The 23,517-nt window shown below is 44.3% G+C and overlaps 1 protein-coding gene across 1 annotated transcript; it reads left to right on the plus strand.

Moving 5' to 3' along the window:
• Nucleotides 1-2,760: 2,760 nt before the first annotated feature.
• LOC309415207 (hsp90 co-chaperone Cdc37-like 1) lies at nucleotides 2,761-17,187 on the plus strand (the record flags this gene model as incomplete). Its single annotated transcript, XM_082012658.1, has 7 exons — nucleotides 2,761-2,862; nucleotides 11,706-11,987; nucleotides 12,761-12,854; nucleotides 14,197-14,312; nucleotides 14,519-14,641; nucleotides 15,582-15,740; nucleotides 16,550-17,187. The coding sequence occupies 7 exons, from the start codon at nucleotides 2,761-2,763 to the stop codon at nucleotides 16,646-16,648; spliced, it is 975 nt and encodes a 324-aa protein (XP_081868784.1). The 3' UTR covers nucleotides 16,649-17,187.
• Nucleotides 17,188-23,517: the final 6,330 nt, after the last annotated feature.

Here is a 23,517-nt window from a genome sequence, read left to right on the forward strand (position 1 = left end):
AGTGGTGCCTCTGTGAAAAAAATATTTAAGAAAGGGTAAAAAACTCTGCACAGCAGTTGTGAGAGAGCAGAGTGAGAAGAATGTGTGAGAAACAAGGAGAATTGGTGTTGTGCTGGCAGGAACCTCATGCAGTTCAACAAGAGGAAGTGCTAAGTCCTGCACCAGAGGAATAACCATGCTAGGCACAGAGTACGTACTGAGGGCTGACTGGCTGTAAAGCAGCTTTTAAGAAAAGGACCTGGTGGACACCAAATTGAACATGATCAGGCAATGTGCCCTCGCTGCAACAAAGGCTTATTGTATCCTGGGCTGCATTAGACAAAGCGTTGCCAACAGGTCAAGGGAGGTGATCCCTCCCCTCTACTCAGCACTGGTGAGGCCACACCTGGAGTCCTGTGTCCAGTTCTGGGCTCCCTAGTACAAGACAGACATGGACATATTGGAGAGAGTCCAACGAAGGGCTACGAAGATGTTTACAGGACTGGAGCACCTCACATATGAGGAAAGGCTGAGAGAGCTGGGACTGTTTAGCCTAGAGAAGGCTCCAGGGGGATCTTATCAATGAATATAAATACCTGAAGGGAGGGTGTAAAGAAGACAGAGCCAGGCTCTTTTCAGTGGTGCCCAGCGACAGGACCAGAGGCAATGGGCACAAATGGAAACACAGGAGGTTCTGTCTGAACCTCAGGAAACACTTTTTTTACTGAGGGTGACTGAGCACTGGAACAGGTTGCCCAGCGGGGTTCTAGAATCTCTCTTCTTAGAGATATTGAAAAATCATCTGGAGATGGTCCTGGGCAACTGGTTTAGGTGGCTCTGCTTGAGCAGGGGGTTTGGACCAGATGACCTGCAGAGGTCCCTTCCAACCTCAACCATTCTGTGATTCTGAGTCTCTTTTGCCTTTAACGATAATTGGTGAGCAATCTCCCTTTCTTTCCTGATCCTCCCGCGATCTTTTTAATCTTATTTTCTCCCCCTGTCCTGCTGAGGAGGGGAAGTGAGAGAGCAGCTTGGTGGGCACCTGGCAGCCATCCAAGGTTAACTCACCACAACATAGTAAGAGCAGAGACTAACAGTACTATTGGAGGCATCAATAGGTTCCTAAGTCCAATAGCTGTATAGCTGGTTCTGTTATTGACCTTCCTTTTTGCTACCCTTGTCCCTCCGTTTCTCCACCCCAGTGTCCTCTCAAATAAACAACCCATCCCTCTATTTTTTCCCCACTGGTCCCAGTTTTGTTATGTCCATGCCCAAATTTGGTATTTCTGATTCTGGTCCCTAAGCACTCTTGGCCTTATATGCTATTACTGATACGGTTACCCGGGCACTGTGGGCTTTGCAAGGTTCTGCTCCCCAAAAGGTCCCCAATGCTCTGCATCAAGTGTCTATGAAGTCTGTCTGTTTCTCACACTACACCTCCTTAACCACCTGTGCAATCCAGCCATCCCTCATGGCACTGCCTGTGACTTTTGTCAGCTTCTCACAGTTATCTGTTATGTCCAGCAATTGCTCACGTCACATTCAGTAATTTTCCTTGTCCCATCCAGCTAGCCTAGGGCCTTGTGGCTTCAGGGCCTAGACAGTGGCCTAGTCATTTGCCTGCAGTTCTAACACCCATACTCCTGCTCTTTAAGTGGGTTAAATTATTTCACTTCAACTTCACAGTCAAAATGTGCATAAAGGTATTTATTGTATAGGAGCTGAAATGCTGTAAGATGACAACTAATTACACCCTAACATGCAGTAAAGTCCAAATGAAGATGGCAGTTTGTAATTTTCACATGTGTTAGGAAGTCAAAATGAAGTATAGGTGAATTTATCTTCACTTTAAAAAATATAACCAATTTCTCTTCATTAGTATGTACCTTGTATTTGGTGCCTTAGGTTATCTAGCAAAAAAAAAAAATTAAAAAGTTAGCTTATTAGTAACAAGGTTACTATGTCTACTGATTCATCCTTAACCTTCAACAGTAACCACAGGCCTCAGGAGAAAAAGGGAAAGTAACCACATTCCCCAGAAAAAGGAATATTGTGAGCAATGGGGAAAGAGTTTTAGGGAAACAGTCACTCAGCAAGTGGCTTGCAAAAAGAAGGGATTCTCATATTGGAGCAGAGGAAGAGTCAGTAAGAAATAAATAAGGAGAAAAATACAGAGTTCTCCTAAACTGTGTCTATTCCTGTTTTGTAATGGTTTCAGCATGGTTCTGCTAACCACTAGAGGCAAAACCATATTGTGCTAAACCATTTTTTCAAAACAATTTTCTGTGATTGTGAAGCAGATCTGAGATACACATACAGCAACCAGCTCAGAAGGCAGAGGACTAGGTGGAACAGACTGAGCTGTTCCTGGGACTTCTGCACTGAAGGCTTTCCCTTGGCCGCCTGCAAACAGATCACAACCGATCACGTTCCACCCAACGACAACTTCAGCAAGGCCACTTCCCTAAAAAAACTTTTCAAAGTCACTGATCCAACAAAACAGGCTCAATGATAAACAGACCACCCCCCCCCCCCAACCTCCCACGTCACACTGAATTGAAACTCCCCTAACTCGGAAGAGGCAGGGTCGGCTCTACCCACGTGACCTGAACCAGTGGCGGGGTAACATGCAGGGCGAGGGAGGGGAAATAAGCCTTACGTCTGCCGTTGGAGGTAGTGTGTAGTGTCATTTCCGGGGAAGCTTGTAATAACCTCAAGCAACAGGAATATCCGGTTCAGGGTTGGGAAGGCTTAGTCGGTATTGTGTAGTTTGTGGTGAGGATGGCGTTGTGGTCTTCCTCCTTTCAGGGTCTTGCTTCGGTTGAGGAGGATGAGGAACGGGAATTGACTCTCACATCTATCCAGCGCTTCTCGGAGACACAGGTACATCTCTCCCTATACCACTTGTCATGCCGTTTTCTTGTTCTGCTGAGTTTGTACAGGGCTCCGTGTGCTCTTTCCTTCCTCTGGCGGGGGAGTCTTCGGCCGCACGTGCCAGTGGCGTGGGTTCCCGTTGCTCCACCGAACCTTAGGTGGAAGCACACGTGACTCCTGCCGCTGGGGCATTCTACGTTGCCAGTGCCTGCACCTGCAGAGTTCGTGCCTGGTTTCAGATCTTCGGGTTCTCGGGGGAGGGCTTTTGACTATCAGTTTACAGAATCAATTTACAGAGAGCTGGATCTGGTTTGGGCTCATACATGTGTACTTCCTTTGCGCTGTGTGGTGTAAAATATAAAATGAAGCCACTGAAGAGGTGCAAAGATGTGAGTCTGAGAAGTGATTAAACTTGTTTTTCTTAAATAATCACTGAGTCTGCTGCATTGGGGGTGGGGATGTAAACAGGCATGTATAAGTGCATGCTTATCTTGGACCTGTTTAGCTATCCTTGGACGTGTCAGAAAGGACTTGTGTAGTAGTGCTATAGATATTATTGGAATTTGTCACCAGCCCACTGTCACAGACAAAACAGTCTCAACTTGGTGAATTTTATCTTATTTAATTTATTGTCAACTGATACAAACTCAACTATTGATTCAGGTATTGGGGGGGGGGAACACAATTAAACAGAGAAACACTTTTTCTCCCCCCTTCTCTAGGTTCAGCTTCAATCAGACACTTTCCTGCTTCTTAGTCTCAGCTTCCCTTGTTTTTGCTGGGTTATGACCTGGTGATAGGTAGCACAAGGGAGGTTGGGGCTATCTGCATAATCGTTTCTTTTTGCAGCTCCTTGTTGCTTACTCATTTTCTTTCACCACTCCTTTCTTCTTACTCATTTTCCTCTGCTCTAGCATGGGTTCCTCCATGGGTTGCAGGCCCTTTGAGAGTGTACCTGCTTCAGCATGGCTTAACCACAGGATGAAGTCCCTTCAGGGCATAGCTGCTCTGGAGTAATTGCTTTCAAGATTGCATCTCCAGCTGGTACCTACATTGTCTCCTATTTCTCCTCCCACCAGCAGCTGCCATTCTTTCTTAAATGTGTTTGAGCAGAGGCACCAGGTGCACTAAGTTTTGGCGTGCAATGGATTGTTTACATCATTTTCAGAGCTGGCTGGAACTGGCTATGACTGGCATGTAGGAGTACATGGCCTCTTTCTGCACAGGTCACCCCTGCAGCCCCCTGCTACCAAAACCCTTTATGCCCAATATATTCCAGCCTTTACCTCTGTGAAACACGTGTTTAAGAACTGTTTGAACATACATCCATTATAAACTCTACTTTCAACATCATCACAATCTTAATATACATACATAATAAGATACATACACTACATACAGCAAATTACTTGGGTTGCCAAGGGGATGATAACTGGGTCTATCTGAGTACATGCAACAACATTGGGGTCAGTAGAGTGCTGTAGTTGGTTCCCTCCTGTGCAAACCACACTGCTTCTTATTCCAAAAACCCAAAGCTTTCCTGTCCCATCTGTCCATCTGCAGTGGCTAAGAAAGGCAATCCTGAGGATGGCTGGGGCAGTAAGGGCCAGTGGCAGCAGGTAGGGGGTACCAATCCTGTCTATTCAAACTGAGGTTCCCTTCCACCAGAGCTAGGCATGTCTCTCCTCCAGTTGTTCCATGAACGATTACACTTCATCACTGCTACACAGTGAGGGCAATAAGGTGCACTCAGTGCCAGTATCCGCTAGGGCACCATATTGTTGAGACAAAGGGGTACTTGGCCACACTACCTAGATAGTCCAATAAATTCAGTTATCCCCAGCCCCTGCCAGGCCAGTGCCCCCCCCCCTGCAGTAAATTCAAATCAGTTGTCCAAACAGTATGTAGTCCAGAGATGGAGGTAGGAGAAGGCAAGGGTTTAACTGAACTCTGACCCCACCTCCTGCTCCTGCAATTCCTTAGCTCACAGAGCTAGATCTATAAAGGGCCTTCCATCCTGCTCTGTCATATCCTCTTCCTTTTAACATCTGTAAGTCTCAGCATGTAGGAGGGGGGCATGCAGAATTCCCATTCTTTCCTGATGTTTTTCCTGAGGTTAACCATACTACCAGATCCTTAGTATTATTCTTGGCCATGCTGCTAATCTTGCACTGTTCTTCTGGCATGCTCCCTCCAGTATGGTACATATAGGTCACTCCTTGATCAACAAGTCATCTCACCAGGTTATCAGATGATACCAGAGGGGTGTTGATAACGGTGTCTAGCCATCAGAGCTTTTGGGTCATGGTGTCAGCGATGACCACCTTTTCAGGATCCCTCCCTTCTCGCCTGTAAATACACTCCAGCAGCCCAAGCAACTGCAATTCATTATTCCCTTCTTCCCAGGCCCTTCACGGGGTTATTTCATTTGCAGGATCAGGCCACTGCTCAGCATATCCCTCCATCAGCCAATCTCAAAGCACAAGGCTGTGTTTGCAAGTTGGCACAGGCCCCAAGCTCCCCAGAGCTCTGTTTCTGCTCACTTGAGCTATTGACTGTATCCCAGCAGCTCTGGTTTCTTAGCACCATAATAGCCGCTTCAGGGGCATCTCCCTGGGGTGGCAGCTATAGGTGTCCTGCATTTATATAATTTTGTTCTGAGTAAAAGACTGCTGAGTGCTCACACTCTGGGGAGCAATGCTCCCATTTCCATAGGTCTGCTTAAACACTGTAACTTTCAAAGTCACTCCAATTATTCCAATCCCAGGCTGTGACAGGTCTGAGTGTTGCCTGTATTCTCCACCAATACTTTCATAGGCAAAACAGTCTTGATTCAGGGAATTTTATTTCATATAATTTACTGCCAATTGACACAAACTTAATTACTGATTCAGTATTGAAGGAAGAAAACATAAACCATTAAACACTGAGGGAAACGCTTTTCCTCTCCCTTCCCCAGATTCAACTTCAGTCAAACACCTCTCCTCCCTTCTTCCAAGTCTCAACTTCCCTTGTTTTTCTCAGGTTACCCTCAGTCCCTAACAATTCCTTCAATGCAGTGACAGGTGGCACAGAAGGTTGGGGTTGTTGTGTAATAGTTTCTACTGTTCCTTGCTGCTTACTCTAGGTTCTTCCACAGTCTGCAGTCCCTTTGGGGATGTGCCTACTCTGGCATGGAATGCCTCCTTCCAAGGGTGTGTCTCCAGCCATGTCCCTAGCAATGTCTTTTTCCATTTGTCCCATCCATTTTTCTTCCTCCAGCAGCTGCTGCTCATCTCTTAAATATGCTTGAGCAGAGATGCCATGTGCTTCTTTGACTGGCTGAAGTTTTGGTATGAGATGGGTTGTTTACATCAATTTCAGAGCTGGCTGGAACCGGCTGTGACTGGCACAAGGCAGTTCATGGCCTCCTCCCATATAGGTCACCCCTGCAACCCACTGCTACTGAAACCCTGCAATTTATACCTAATACATCCGCAGTAACAGTTGAACATTTTACAAGAGCTAGAGTGTAGGAGTTACTCAAATGTTCTCATGATTGAAAAATAAACAGTGTTACAGTGCATTTCTCTGTAGGTGAGAAATCTTCCCTAAATAACTAAATTATAGTCATAGAACAAACTAGATTGGAAGGGATGTTTGGAGGTTTCAAGTTCAACCTCCTGCTCAAAGAAGGTTGCTCAGAGCCTTGTTCAGTTGAGTTCTGGATACCTCCACAGATGGAGTTTTCACAACTTCTCTGGGCCCCTGTTCCAGGGTTTGACCACCCTCCTGGAAAAAAAAAAACTGGAATTGCCCTTGTCGCAGCTTGTGTCCATTGCCTCTTCACATGTGTGGAGACCACTTCATGTGTGGTCTCACAACTGTTGAACAGAAGGGAAGGATCCCTTTCCTGGAACTGCTGGCTACACTCTTGCTAATACAGACCAGGATGCAGTTGGCCTTCCATGCTATAAGGGCACACTGCTGCTTCATGTCCAACTTGTCCACCAGGACCCCCAGGTCCTTTTCTGTAAAGCTGCTTCATAGCCAGTTGGCCTCCAGCCTGTAGTGTTGCATGGGGTTATTTCAGATGCAGGACTTTGCATTTGCCCTAGTTGTCATGGCGTCCCTCAGCTCATTTCTTTAGCCTATCCAGGTCCCTATAAATAGTAGACTGGCCCTTCAGCATATTGACCGCTCCCCCCAGTTTGTTATAATCCACAAGCTTGTTGTGTGCACTCCATTCCATTCTCTAGTTTCTTAATAAAGATGTTGTACAATATCAACCTGTGGAGTATTAGGGCATGGACTCTGGCGGGGATTCAGGCCAAAGACCTTTATTGCTGCAAGTGTCTGCTTTCTATGCAGTTACAGCTCTTTCATGCGCCACAAAATACGTCCTGGTTGGTTACCACACACAGTCCACGCGCTTCTCACAGTCAGGATTAGCTGCCTGCAGGTGTCCACGCGCTCCTTTGCTTCCTCTTAGTTGTTTACCACAGCTCCTTCTCCTCAAGTCTGAGCCCTGCAGGTGTCCAGCTGTTTACCAGCTTCTCAATGCCACAGCTCCTTCTCCTCAAGGTCGAGCCTCTGCAGGGTGATCCCAACATCTCCCCCTTTTTGTTTGTCTATAAACAAAACCTAATGGATCATTCACTGAAGCATGGTGCGCAGACATGAAAGCAAACAAGGAACAATTAACAAAATACAACAAAAGATGGACAATGCTAATAATGCCATTTTACACAAAGACTTTAGCCATCCTGTTATGCTCCAGCCATTCAATAACTTGTCAACCCAAGAGGTGTCGTCAGACGCCATGGCATGTAATACCTTGGCATGCCGCCAAATATCATTAATGTCTGTGAGTATTTTTCCGGCATCATCCACATAAGCACAACAGGTCTCGTTTATCAGAGTACAGACTCCACCTGCTTGAGCAGTGAGGTTGTCTAATGTTTTACAGTTTTGCCATACTATAGTTCTAAGAGATTGAATCTCTTGCTGCAAGCCTAAAATTGCATCTACAGTGCGATCAGCAATAATTTCCGCTTCTGCTGACAGATTAAGTATCGCCTTTTCTAACTGTACTGTTCCTAGTGATGGAAAAAGCACCCGCACAAAGCTATGAAAACCAGTATTATATCTTACCAAAGAATTTGCACTTCACTTAGCTCTAAAGGTTTTCCATGTGCCTCTAATGATACCGCTAATTTCAGTATGACTAATCAGCTGCAAATTAGGAACCAGGAAGCCCATGGTGCATTCCCCTGTCCAGTTTCCCTCGGTCTGATTAAACTTTTCCAGGCTTATACCATTTTCAGCCGTATAATTAACATACACTACTGTTATATTGCTTGATATGGTACAAAGTGGTGTTTGTACTGATAACTTGTATTAAACAGCTCATAGGGAAAGACCGCATGGACACTGCTCACAGCCATCAGTCCAAGCAACACCCTTACCGTGGGTTTACTACCCCTCCCCATTATCTTTGCCTAATATACCGTTCTGTGTTACAACAAAAATATTGAATATACCCAAAATTCTCTATCCCCTCAACTCTGTTACACCGTATACACCGCGGGGAGAGTGTCTGGTTCAGGTATACTCTTTGATTTCCTGTAAAAGAAATGATATATTTATGACAATAATTACAATGACATAGAACAATCCCACGACACAGTTTTACAAATATGGCATATTGAAGTTCCTGCTCTTGAACGTCCAGGGAGTGCCGCTGAGACGGTCAACGAGCCGTCATTTCCCATACAGAAGAGCGAAAGCGTCAGCTGGCGATACGTCGGAGTTGGACTCCGTGTCCGTGGGATGTGTGACAGGATCTTCTGGTCTTGCTGCTGGCCATACCGACCTGGCCGGTACCCACTTCGCTCCGTCCCCTCCCCCTCTGCCAAGGCCTGTTGTCTCATGCCTTGCCAATGTTGGGCAGGGTCATATCTTGACTTGATAATCTTGATTGCCCCAGGCAGCCCCCTCCTGTTGTGGCACAGGCGACCAGCACTCATGTTCCAGGTCAGGAGGCCGGGGCCAAGGAGGACTCGCCACCTCCATTGGTTGTATTAGTGGGGGGGCACAGGGCTCAGGCTGCTCGTTCTCATCATCCCCAGCTCGGCCTCCCTTCTCTCCCGGGGCTGTGGCGGCAGCAGCAGCTGCTGCCGCCGCTGCTGTCCATTCTGATTTTATTGCCTTTATAGAGTCTCTGACTAATCGCCAGGTTGTTAACACTTTCGCAGCCGTATGATCCCCTTTGGAGGCTGCGTCAAACACCAGTTTCCCTGCTTTCTCCCAAGTAGATAACTCAAAAGCTATTGCAGAGTCTGCTGCTAGCCCCTGGCTCTTCAAAAATGCTAACAATAATCGCAAAGTCTGTTCATCATAAGAAATCCCCCTTTTCTTCAAAATTTTTACTGTAATACAAAGGATTGCTTTTTCTTCCGAGGGTATTTGTGACCCCATTACTTAACGTCCCCAGCTGCTCACCTCTTTGGTGATTATTCGTCCGGACTGCAGCTCTCTGTCCCGCTGCTACTTTCTTTTGCAGCTCTCTGGTCCGCTGCTATTTTCTCTGTTCAGCTGGGCTACTCCACCGGTCGTTCTCTTCCCTCGATTCAAGTCCCGATTCAGGACGCCATTTGTGGAGTAATAGGGCATGGACTCTGGCGGGGATTCAGGCCAAAGACCTTTATTGCTACAAGTGTCTGCTTTTTATGCAGTTACAGCTCTTTCACGCGCCACAAAATACGTCCTGGCTGGTTACCACACACAGTCCACGCGCTTCTCACACAGTCAGGATTCGCTGCAAGTAGTCAATTGTTCTTTAAAAAGAGATTTGCTGTGATTCTGAAACGAAGTTGGCATGAGAGCTTTGATTAATCTGCATTGAAGCTTCCTCCAGATAAGCTCTCACAACTTACAGTGTCCTTCTGACCCCTCTACCGAAGATGGTCACCATCACTAACTTCAGAATATTGCACAGGAAGGCTGAGAAGCTAATACACACGTTTTATTTGTCACTTCTGGTGGGAGGGCAGAACAGATCATGGAATTATAGAACAGCCCAGGTTGGAAGGGACCTCAAAAGATAATCTGGTCCATCCTTTTGTGGGAAAGAGAGCCTAGATGAGATTATCTAGCACCCTGTCCAATCGCATCTTGAAAACCTCCAGTGATGGGGGCTCTACCACATCCTTGGGGAGGTTGTTCCAGTGACTGATTTTTCTCACTGTAAAAAATTTCTTTCTTATATTGAGATGAAACCTCTCCCAGTGTAACTTGTACCCATTGCCCCTTGTCTTGTCCACGTGGCTCCTTGTGAAGAGAGCCTGCATCCTCTTTGTAGCCTGTAGATGGCTTAGAGAAAGAAAAAATTCTTAAATTGCTGAGTTTCTGGTGTACATCTGTAGGCAATATAAATACTGTGGTTTAAGAAATCACTTCTATCTCCTAGCTGTTAGTGACCCTCTCAATATATTTGGTAGAAGGAAAGGGATGCTTATGTTGTGCCTCAACTAATTCATAGCTTAAATTCCACTTTCACTGATAGTCCAGGCTAAGATCCTAGGACATGCATTGAGTAATTGTATTGGGTTTACATGGCAAGGTTTTAGTAGCGGGGGGGCTGCAGGAGTGGCCCCTGTGAGAAGAGACCGGGGCTGCCCTCATATCAGACAGAGCCGGTTCTAGCCAGCTCCAAAACGGACCCACTGCAGGCCAAAGCTGAGCCAATCAGCGAAGCTGGTGGCACCTCTGTGAAAACATATTTAAGGGCAAAGGGCAAAAACATACTGTGTAGCAGTTGTGAGAGAGAGGAGTGAGGAAAAAATGTGAGAGAAACAACCCTGAAGACATCAAGGTCAGAGGAAAAAAAGAGGAGGAGGAAGTGCTCTGGGCACCGGAGCAGAGATTCCCCTGCAGCCCATGGAGAACAACATGGTGAAGCAGGTTGTCCCCCAGCAACCCATGGAGAGGACCACATGCCAGAGCAGGTATTCCCTGCAGCTTGTGGAGAAGACCCTGCTGGAGCAGATATCCACACTGCAGCCCATGGAGGACACTGCACTGGAGCAGGTGGATGTGCCCCAAAGGAAGTTGCAGCTGGTGGAGAGCCCACGCTGGAGCAGGGTCCTGGCAGGAGCTGCAGCTCGTGGGAGTCCCACGTTTGAGCAGTTTTTTCCTGAAGGACTGTACCCCATGGAACAGAACCATACTGGAGCATTTCTTGAAGAAATGCAGCCTGTGGGAAGGACCCCACGCTGGAGCAGGGGAAAAGTGTGACGAGGAAGGAGCGCCAGAGAGGAACTTACAAACTGACCGCAGTCCCCATTCCCCATCCCTCCAGCACCGCTCAGGACAGGGAGGAGGAGACAGAAGAGTCAGGAACAATGGAGTGAAGTTGAGCTTGGGAAGGGGGAGGGGAACATGTTTTCAGTTTTGTCTTTGTTTCTCATCATCCTACTCTATTTTTAATTGGCAATAAATAAAATTAATCTTCTCCAAGTCGAGTCTGTTTTGCCCATGACGGTAATTGGTGAGTGATCTTCCTGTCTTTATCTTGACCCATGAGCTTTTTTTCATCTTATTTTCTTCCCCTATCCTGCTGAGGAGGGGGAGTGATCCATGATTCTGTAAATATCTTTCAATTAAGTTTAGAAAGCTTGAAGTAGAAGTTTCTTTTAAGAATCATCTAGCTGCACAGTATCATGTTTAGTCACTGTTGTGAATATAATATTGCTTTTAAGATGCCTTCCGTCTCAGTGTTCTATTTGGGAGTCAAAGCCTTCTGTTTCTATGTGCTTCATAAATTCTATCAGTTTTCCTTCCATAAACAGCATGTTTTGTTTTCCACACAGTCCTATGGTCAAGGGTTTGAATTAATCTGTCAAAAACAAAAAGAGTTTGTGAAGAGCTCTGTAGAATCCAAATGGAATCTAGCAGAAGCCCAGCAGAAACTTGGTAGTTTAGCACTGCATAATTCAGAATCCACGGATCAGGAATATGCCAAAGCACAGACTGAAGCTTCAGAACTGAGACAGAGAGAGGAAGAGTGGAGAAGAAAAGAAGCAGCGCTAATACAGAGGGAAAGACAGAATCTATGGAATATAGATTCTTTTAGTAAGGAGGTATTTAATAAGGTATGACATGTATAAATGTGTATGGAAACAATTATAAGCCTTTTTTATTCCATTTATTTCTCATCTTGAGTGTTTTCTATATCCTAGTATAGTGCTTATTGTAATGTGCTGAATGTTTTTCTTTCTTATTTTGCCCTATTAAAGGGGACGTGTTGCATTGATATCATGAATGTATATGACACTTCTCCTTTAATTTGGAATCAGAACTTATATTTGTCCCTTATAGCAACTGTTTCCAAAACCAAGGATGAGCAATAGTTCTTCACGTGAAGTTTGCTGCTTTGTTATGCCAAATTCTCACATTTGAAACATGCACAGTTTGCTTCTAATAACGTGAATTTCTTAATACAGATTATTTTCACACAAAATGTCTTCATTAGCAAATGCCAGTTTTGTTTTCAGCACTTAACTTGAATATGAACCGTTAATGCATCATTTTTCATGATTCCATTGAGTTAGCTTGATCAGGGCTAGATGGTGTAGATGTTTCTCATTGTTTATAGATCAGTAAGTTCCTACTAGTGCATAGAACTTTGAGATAGATTTATTGCTTACAAGAAGAATATGATAAGGAATTTTTCACCCTATTATTAATTAGATGAGCCGTGTTTTGGTAAATAACCTTCTTGTGTACATTAAGTGTATACATATGTGTTTGCTGAGCTATGCTTAAAACTAGAACATTGCCCTTTAAATAGTAATGAATTAAAATAATCCTGTAGTTCAAAAAAGGTATATGTGGAGATTCTATGATAGTTTTTTCTCATCTTTAGAGTTTTATTAGTCAATATAAAAGAAAAGAAGTAGAAGACGAAGATATATCGAAATCATTTATACAGAAGCATGAACAAAAGATTAGATACTTTGGTAAGTATGTTGCTTACATACATAAGTTATTACTGCTTTTGCAGTTTAACCTCCTGCAGAATTTGTGTAGGTGTCTCTCTTTTTTTCATTATTATTATTATTATACAAAATGGATGCTAACAAATGAAACATCTGGCAAGGAGAGTATCTAGATTCTTGTTTCTCAGGACAGGAGATGTGGCATCGTAACAAATAACCATTTCAAAGTAAAGGAAACTAAATCGCAGAAGCCTGTTGGTTCCTATGATCAACGAGAACTTCTTGAGACAACGCAGAACTGAAAAAGTTTTTCAAGTCATGAAAATTAAAATTCTAGCAACTTTTTCTGCTGTTCCATGGCAAATGATAGGGGCATTAATGGAGATACAATTCCTGCATGTAAAAGTGCCTGGGATTGTCTGTATCTGCCTCCTATAAATAGCTGGGGTTTTGCTGTCTGTTAATCCATGAGGGGCATGAATGATAAAAGGTAAATATGTGCAAAACAGTTGTTAAGGCTATGTAGAGATGGAACCAATCTTTTATTTTTAAAGATATATTTATATGAGTGATAGAAGGGTAAAACTTTGTATCTAGTACTGGCAAGCAGTAAAATATCACTAATATGTATATTAGGGCAATTAACTCATATGAAGGAGGGGGGGTGATCTCACTGCTTGAATTTTGAGTTCTGACTTTCAACCTTCAGCTCTTTCCATGAAGGTAGTTTCATGCTACTTACTACAATTCAGTCTTCTAGTTAACTTTCAACCACTGAGTCGGCTCTCCTATTTTGACCTTAATGCTTGAACTTGGTTATAAAAATAGCTTTGGATTTCCTAAAACCTAGCAAACCATGTCAGAAGCATATTCATTATGACTATGATTATGCTTTCATTTCTATTTGTCTTACTTGCAAGCACTTAAAGAACTTTTCTGTCAAAATCACTGAATGTAAATCTCCATCCATCAACTTAGTTATACTATCAAATTCTTAACAAATAGGTATAGATACTACTTTGTTACAGTGTGTGAAAACCATTTACAGCTAACCTGTTTTTAACACTGCCAGAGATACAATAAAAATAAGATCTTAACAGTAGCAGCTAACTATATTTCAGTATCTTACAGTCCGAGCATACCTTATTGGTAATGCTCTTTCAGCGTTGGGAGGTGTTTTAAAAACAACAAAGTTGTTCAGTTTTATTTGCATGCTGTTCTTCTGAGGTAACAATGAAGTGTGAAGGAGATTGTAGTAGTATGTAAATTTGAATAACATCTTCACTGCATTAAATCACTTCTCGATATTGAATGTGTTAATTCACTTTGTTGTTTTTTTGTTTGGTTGGTTTTTTTTAATCAGGTATGCTGGGCAGATGGGATGACAGTCAAAGATTTTTGTCTGACCACCCATATCTTGTATGTGAAGAAACAGCTAAATATCTCATCTTATGGTGTTTTCATCTAGAAGCTGAACAGGTACTAGGAAGACCTTTAAACTGCTTAAAAGTATGCAGTTTCCCACTTACACTACAGAAAAGCTGTCCAAATTGATGAGCCATTTAATTACTCTTCTCCTTGTCTTCTCATGTCCATGTCCAATCAAATGCAAAGATGTTGCTGAATTTTAGATAGCGTTATACTTTTAAAGATATTTTCTGTAATTATGTAATTTCTCTTTTCAGAAAAGAGCTCTGATGGAACAAATAGCACACCAAGCAGTTGTGATGCAGTTTATTATAGAAACGGCTAGAAGTTATAATGTGGATCCAAGAGGCTGTTTTCGTCTATTTTTCCAAAAAGCCAAAGTAAGTCAGATCTTGTATAATGCTGAGAGAAACTCTTGATACCCTTGCAAGGGATCAGTGTTCTGAAGGAGCTTTCTTCCTGACAGTTGACGGTTAAATATGTTACTGACTGAATCAAGCTTATGGGGAAGTGTTGTTTTGTTGGCGGTTCATTCTAGGATGAATGTTTTGTGTGATTCTGATCTTGAGAATGGAAGTTCCATGGATTCTTGTTAGGCCAGAGGGAAAGCAGAAAATAGCATGGGAACTACAGGAGTGTGGAATAGTGAAGTGCCACCTAAATTACAGCGGCAAACATGAATGTGCCTAAGGACTGAGTGTCCTATTTTGCTTATCATAATGCCTCTCTATGCAGTTCATGGCAGGGCCCAATTTGGAGTCTGTTTCTCTTCAGTCAGTCATAGTTAGCTCTGGAATGCTAAGGGAGAAGGAGAGAGAGATGTGAGAAGACTGAAGCTGCAGTTTGATGCAGGTTCTATATTAAGTTATACAGGACTGAAGAATCAAGTCATGCTGATCTTAATGCTGCCTTAAGGACTTAAGTTGACAACCACTTTGATTCATGCTTTGCTTTTGAATTGAGTGCTGCCATGAGTGCCTTTTCTCTTAAGGGTATTGGCTTCTGAGATGGAATAAAGGAAGGGTTAAAATTATATTTGTTTTGTTCTTACATGTTCTCAGATTAATGAATAACCCAGTCCCTATACTCATCAAATGCTAAAGTCTCTCTTTAAAACAAAACCAAACCAACAAAAAAACCCAGCATACTTGAATCTTCTTTTTAAGCTGACTGGTGCTAATATTGTTATTGACTTGTTCAAACCATTATCCTTCAATGAGTATAATATGCATTACTGCAGGACTTCTTTTTAGCAGTATGTATGCTTACAACTAGAGGTAAATCTGGCTGAGATGAAAAATATTTCACTCTTCTCTACAGGCAGGGGAAGAAGGCTATTTGGAAGCTTTTAAAACTGAGCTTGAAGCATTCAAATCAAGAGTGAGAATCTGTTCACAGTCTCAAGGCTTTCAAGCTATGTCAGTACAGAATCCCAGTGTCTATACTGGTATTCTAGAAGGACTGGAGTCTTTGTCACAGGTAGGCTTTTTATTTCCAGAAATGAATACAACAACTCTATTAGGAATAGATTTTTGCTACACTCTTGAGAAAATGTACTTTTTGAGATCTAGGAATAGGCCTCTATACTTAGAGCACTGTCAGTTCTAACATGCACTATTATCAATATGCAAGAGCAATTGTTTCTCAAAGCTCTCACAATTTATAGTGTCAAAAGGCATATGTTAGTTCAGTGCCCTTGAATAATTGTGCTAAATGGAAAACTGCATCATTAACCTGTTCAGGTACTAGAATTAAATATACTTTGTATCACAGACGGTGAAATGAGCTTTCAGCTGAAAATGACTATTCCCATTAATGGAAACCTACAGGTAGTCAAGTCTAAGGAAAATTTACAGTGTGTTACAAAATTCTGCCCTTGTTTTTATCTTAATCTTGGAACACTGGGGTCTTTGGTTTCAGTGTTAGTGATGATCACATCTTGGGCCGAAAAGAAAATTTTAAAGGCTTTTAAAAGATGGATGTTGGGGAAAGGAGACACAATTTAAAATACTTTGAAATAAATTTGGTCAAGGTACCTGTTTGGTAAGATCTGGTAACTGAACCCTAAGTAAATGCACAATAAGGTGATAGTATGCAAGGTAAATTTTTAAAGAAGCTTCTTGACATTCACGTTATGATAATACTGTCCGGGGTTTTTTTTTTAAAGAAATTATATTTTATTACGAACTTATCTCATCCTAAGACAGACAAAATAAAGAGCTTGACTTCGTTCTCTGTAAGTGTATGTATGTATTGAGACTAAGCTTTCAGTTCTTTGTTTGTTGCAGAATGCAAATGATCTACAAGGCTGCATAAACAGAAGTGTCTGCAATTTGAACTCAATGCTACAAAAAGATGAAGAACCCAAAATGATGGACACAGTATAGCACTGTTAAGACTGAGGCAAAGTACTCTTTTTTTTTTTTTTTTTTCTTTCTTCTTACAAAGAAAAGAATGTGGCTATTTTCTTGACACATTTTTATGGGTATTGCACTTTATTTTTGGTGCTTTGGGCAGGGGGGAAGATTTGGAGGGAGGGCAATCCAGAACACTTGTAATAATGTTTGAAAATGTGCTGCTAAGTTTTTGGTTGTCTATGAAGAAAGGGGTTCTCATTGCCAAATGTGAAACTGGATGTGTTTTATGCTACTAAATTTGCCTTTCATGATTTTGGGAATTAAAATATGAAAAATAAATGTCACAAATACAATGTTTACAATAAGTGATAGATTTCTGGTGGAATCTGCTATTGTTATTAGATATGGGTATGTCTTATTCTATGAATATTGGAGATCACAATTATACTCCTGCTGTATTGCTGGTATAGCTCTTAAATCTGGCTTTATCATTAATAGCAATAAATTGGTATGACATCAGTACTGCAGATCTGGATAGCATCAATTAAAACACTGTCTCTCTACCTCTTCTAAGAGGATTTAAATGTTACATTTTGCTTTCATAAAAAAAAAATCTTGTGTGTTGTTCCCCTCCCCCACCCCCCCCCATATAACTAACAATTGCTTACATATGATCTTTGGGTTGTATGGTCACTGAGAAGTCTTTTTTGTTTTTAAGACTTCTTTAGTTTAAATTAACTAAATTTTTCAAACTAATTTTTTAAAGCTAGACCTGTGATGGAGTGAAAAGTATTAGATGAAGAGAACAAAAGGAGACCTTCAGGTACAGTGGATGGGATGAGACTCTGCTTTCAACAAAAAGCTTGATCACAGTCAAGAGCCAAGCACTTGTCAGATTTTGACAGGTATTTCATACACTGCTAAACTAAAGCTCTTTTTATTAAGTGAATGATTTCTGAAATTATCAACTTAAGTACTGAGAAATAGGAAGATCTTTAAAAGCCTTCTATTTTAGAATCTTAGGTCCAAATGCTATTCCCAGAACAAGCCTGGTGTCAGAGCCTCTGCAGTCCAAAATTTCTACCAAACTTTTCAAACTTGCTGCTTCTATAGCAGCTCTGTCCATAAACATGTACTCTGTAGCTGAGCTATTTCTAGCTGAGCTATTTCAAGGGAGAGTCTGTACCTTAAATATCAGTATAAATGTTTGCTTCACATATTTTTACAGGAGTCTATTATTTGTATGCTCCTTGAGCCAGATCTTCTATTGTTTACTTGGCCCTCTGCTGCATTGCTCTGATCGCACACAGGGTTTGGAATGCATTTTAGAATATAGTTTGACTAACCCAAGTAAATTAGTTGGTATAACTAGCTCTCGTAGAGCCTACCCACAGTTGCTGACACAGGCAAACTAGCTGTTATGCAACACTAGCTATTTTTCTTGTAGGCTCTTAATTGTGATATAGTGAAGTCTAAGTCTGTTGTAGTATACAGTGGGATAAGTATTAGTAAAAAATGAGCAATAGACCAGCTGATGGAAGCTCCTTTCTTGGCCCTAGCACTACTGTCTGGAACACTTGTGTTTTATCCTCAGGTTATCTACTGTTCTGTCTAGCTATTGGGCAGACAATGAGGATTCAAGGAAACAACACACCACATCCAGGATGTGAGCAAAAGAGGTTGTTTATTGACACAAAACCAGAAGCTACATGGAACTGATGATAGTAATTGAATTAGATGGTGTCTTGCGTCCCTTCTGATACCAGGAGCCCCAAGGTGATGGCATCATAGAATCATAGAATCATTTAGGTTGGAAAAGACCTTTAAGATCATCAAGTCCAACCGTTAACCTAGCACTGCCAAGTCCACCACTAAACCATGGCCCTAAGCACCCCGCCTACATGTCTTTTAAATACCTCCAGGGATAGTGACTCAATCACTTGCCCGGGCAGCCCGTTCCAATGCTTGACAACCCTTTCAGTAAAGAAATTTTTCCTAATATCCAATCTAAACCTCCCCTGGCGCAACTTGAGGCTGTTTCCTCTCGTCCTATCGCTTGTTACTTGGGAGAAGACACCAACACCCACCTCGCTACAACCTCCTTTCAGGTAGTTGTTTCAGTTCCTTCAGATGCTCCTCATAAGACTTGTGCTCTAGACCCTTCACCAGCTTCATTGCTCTTCTTTGGATGTGCTCTAGCACATCAATGTCTGTCCTATAGTGAGGGGCCCAAAACTGAACACAGGATTCGAGGTGCGGCCTCACCAGTGCAGAGTACAGGGCCACAATCACTTCCCTACTCCTGCTGGCCACACTATTTCTGATACAGGCCAGGACGCTGTTGGCCTTCTCGGCCACCTGGGCACACCGCCGGCTCATATTCAGCTGTCTGTCGACCAGCACGCCCAGGTCCTTTTCTGTCAGGCAGCTTTCCAGCCACTCTTCCCCAAGCCCGTAGCGTTGCATGGGCTTTTTGTGACCCAAGTGCAGGACCCAGCACTTGGCCTTGTTGAACCTCGTATAATTGGCCTCGGCCCATCGATCCAGCCTGTCCAGATCCCTCTGCAGAGCCTTTCTGCCCTCCAGCAGATCAACACTCCCGCCCAACTTGGTGTCGTCTGCAAACTTACTGAGGGTGCACTTGATGCCCTCGTCCAGATCACTGATAGAGATATTAAACAGAACTGGCCCCAATACGGAACCCTGGGGAACACCGCTTGTGACCGGCCACCAACTGGATTAAAGTCCATTCACCACAACTCTTTGGGCCCAGCCATCCAGCCAGTTTTCTACCCAGCAAACAGTACGCCCGTCCAAGCCATGAGCAGCCAGTTTCTCCAGGAGAGTGCTGTGGGAAACCGTGTCAAAGGCTTTACTAAAGTCCAGGTAGACCACAGCCTTTCCCTCATCCACATTTTGCTGGGACTCAGGGAAAAGAGGAGAGTTTATCACCTCTGGAAGAAGGGGCAGGCAACTCACGAAGAGTACAAGGATCTCGTTAGGTCAAGCAGGGACAAAATTAGAAAGGCAAAAGCCCAGCTAGAGCTCAGTCTGGCCACAGTCATAAAGGATAATAAAAAATGTTTTTACAAATATATTAACAACAAAAAGAGAGGCAAGGAGAATCTCCATCCCCTACTGGATATGTCAGGGAACATTGTCTCCAAGGACGAGGACAAGGCTGAGGTACTTAATGCCTTCTTCGCCTCAGTCTTTAATAGCCAGTCCAGGCATCCGCAGGGTATTCAGCCCCCTGAGCTGGAAGATGGGGATGGAGAGCACAATGTACTCCTCATAATCCAGGAGGAAGCAGTCAAGGACATGCTAAGCCACCTGGACACCCACAAGTCTATGGGGCCTGATGGGATCCACCCGAGAGTACTGAGAGAGCTGGCGGAGGAGCTTGCCAAGCCACTCTCCATCATTTATCAGCAGTCCTGGTTAACAGGGGAGGTCCCAGAAGACTGGAGGCTTGCCAATGTGACGCCCGTCTACAAGAAAGGCCGGAAGGAGGATCCTGGGAACTACAGGCCTGTCAGCCTGACCTCTGTACCAGGGAAGATTATGGAGCGGTTGGTCTTGAGAGTGCTCACAGGGCATCTGCAGGACAACCAAAGGATCAGGCCCAGCCAGCATGGGTTCATGAAAGGCAGGTCCTGCTTGACCAACCTGATCTCCTTCTATGACCAGGTGACCCGCCTAGTGGATGAGGGAAAGGCTGTGGACGTTGTCTACCTGGACTTTAGTAAAGCCTTTGACAGCGTCTCCCACAGCATTCTCCTGGAGAAACTGGCGGCTCGTGGCTTAGACGGGTTTACTGTTCGCTGGGTGAGGAACTGGCTGGATGGCCGAGCCCAGAGAGTTGTGGTGAACGGCGTTAAATCCGGCTGGCGGCCGGTCACAAGCGGTGTTCCCCATGGCTCGGTTCTGGGGCCGGTCTTATTCAATATCTTTATTGACGATCTGGATGAGGGAATTGAGTGCTCCCTCAGTAAGTTTGCAGATGACACCAAGCTGAGTGGGAGTGTTGATCTGCTGGAGGGTAGGAGGGCTCTGCAGAGGGATCTGGACAGGCTGGATTGATGGGCAGAGGCCAACTGTATGAGGTTTAATAAGGCCAAGTGCAGGGTCCTGCACTTTGGCCACAACAACCCCATGCAATGCTACAGGCTTGGGGAGGAGTGGCTGGAGAGCAGCCCGGCGGAAAGGGACCTGGGGGTGCTGGTTGACAGCCGGCTGAATATGAGCCGGCAGTGTGCCCAGGTGGCCAAGAAGGCCAACAGCGTCCTGGCCTGTATCAGGAATAGTGTGGCCAGCAGGAGTAGGGAAGTGATTGTGCCCCTGTACTCGGCACTGGTGAGGCCGCACCTTGAATCCTGTGTTCAGTTTTGGGCCCCTCACTACAAGAAGGATGTTGAGGTGCTGGAGCGTGTCCAGAGAAGGGCAACGAAGCTGGTGAGGGGTCTGGAGCACAAGTCTTATGAGGAGCGGCTGAGGGAACTGGGGTTGTTTAGTCTGGAGAAGAGGAGGCTGAGAGGAGACCTTATCGCTCTCTACAACTACCTGAAAGGGGGTTGTGGCGACGAGGGTGTTGGTCTCTTCTCCCAAGTAACTAGTGATAGGACGAGAGGAAATGGCCTCAAGTTGCGCCAGGGGAGGTTTAGATTGGATATTAGGAGAAATTTCTTCACTGAGAGGGTGGTCAGGCATTGGAACAGGCTGCCCAGGGAGGTGGTGGAGTCGCCATCTCTGGAAGTGTTCAAAAAACATGTGGATGTGGCGCTCCAGGACATGGTTTATGGGACATGGTGGTGCTGGATTAATGGTTGGACTTGATGATCTTAAAGGTCCTTTCCAAGCTAGTGATTATGTGATTCTGTGATTCTGTGTGGGTCACCTGGTCATAGAAGGAGATCAGGTGGGTCAAGCAGGACCTGCCTTTCAGAAACCAATGTTGACTGGGACTGATTGCCTGGTTGTCCTGTACGTGCTGCGTGATGGCGGTCAAGATGATCTGCTCCATAACCTTCCCTGCCAATGAGGTCAGACTGACAGGCCTGTAGTTCCCTGGATCCTCCTTCTGGCCCTTCTTGTAGATGGGCGCCACATTTGCTAACCTCCAGTCAACTGGGACCTCCCCGGTTAGCCAGGACTGCTGATAAATGATGGAAAGTGGCTTGGTGAGCACTTCTGCCCGCTCCCTCAGTACCCTTGGGTGGATCCCATCCGGCCCCATAGACTTGTGTGCGTCTCGGTGGTGTAGTAGGTTGCTAAGCATTTCCCCTTGGATTATGGGGGCTTCATTCTGCTCCCCGTCCCTGTCTTCCAGCTCAGGGGGCTGGGTACCCCGAGCACAATTGGTCTTACTTATTAAAGACTGAGGCAAAGGCAGCATTAAGTACCTCAGCCTTTTCCTCATCCTTTGTCACTATGTTTCCCCCCTCATCCAGTAAAGGATGGAGATTCTCCTTAGCCCTCCTTTTGTTGTTGATGTATTTATAGAACATTTTTTATTGTCTTTTATGATAGTAGCCAGATTAAGTTCTAGTTGGGCTTTGGCCCTTCTAATTTTCTCCCTGCATAGCCCCATGACATCCTCGTAGTCCTCCTGTGTTGCCTGACCCTTCTTCCAAAGGTCATAAGCTCTCTTCTTTTTTCCCCAGAGTTCCAGCCAAAGCTCTCTGTTGAGCCAGGCCAGTGGTCTTCCCTGCTGGCTCGTCTTTCAGCACATAGGGATGGCCTGCTCCTGCACCTTTAAGACTTCCTTCTTGAAGAATGTCCAGCCTTCCTGGACTCCTTTGCCCTTCAGGACCGCCTCCCAAGGGACTCTGTCAACCAGGCCCCTAAACAGGCCGAAGTCTGCCCTCCATAAGTCCAAGGTAGCAGTTCTGCTACCTTTCCTAGTTGGCTCACTCACCAGTTGTGTCAGGAAGTTCTCTTCCACACACTCCAGGAACCTCCTAGACTGTTTCCTCTCTGCTGCATTGTATTTCCAGCAGACGTCCGGTAAGTTGAAGTCCCCCATGAGAACAAGGGCTAGTGATTGTGAGACTTCTCCCAGCTGCTTATAGAATATTTCATCTGCCTCTTCATCCTGGTTGGGTGGTCTATAGCAGACTCCCACCATGATATCTGCCTTGTTGGCCTTTGCCCTGATTCTTACCCATAAACACTCGACCCTTTTGTTACCATCATCAAGCTCTAGACAGTCAAAATACTCCCTAACATACAGGGCTACCCCACTGCCTCTCCTTCCTTGCCTATCCCTTCTGAAGAGTTTATAGCCATCCATTGCAGCACTCTAGTTGTGCGAGTCATCCCACCATGTTTCTGTGGTGATCCATTCCATCAGATGGATCTCTCTTCTGGTGTACAGCATGCTGCATAGTCCTGTCTGTATCGAGGCTCAAGCTGACAGTGGCTTCCCCATTTTTATTCCATCATGTGCTGTTTTCATGTCCCTTCCATATACAGAGCAAGCTAGTACTAAACATGTTGCCAGACCTTTGTCCAAGGCCACTAGCTCCTTGTGATACCAAATATCTTATGTGTTTTTCCTACATCTGCAAAGGCAGCACCTGTCTCAGCTGCAAACTGCAGATAGCGAAATATATTTCTCTACTACTGAACCCAGTTAAGTATTTCACAGGCGTTCCAGAGAGGAAGAGAACACAACAGGACTTAACTTTCCTTAGTATAGGATCATAGTAAAATTCCAGTTGGAAGGGACCTCAGGAGGTCTCTAGTCCAATCTCCTGCTCAAAGCAGGGTCAGCTATGGGGTTAGCCTGGGTTTCTCAGGACTTTATCCAGTCTGGTCTTGAAAGCCTCCAAGGATGGGGACTGCACAACCTCTCTGGGCACGTTGATCCCATGCTTGACCATCCTCATAGTGAAAAA

Source organism: Phaethon aethereus (assembly GCF_964289735.1).
Source record: "Phaethon aethereus genome assembly, chromosome: W".
In the NCBI taxonomy this organism is placed as follows: Eukaryota; Metazoa; Chordata; class Aves; order Phaethontiformes; family Phaethontidae; genus Phaethon; species Phaethon aethereus.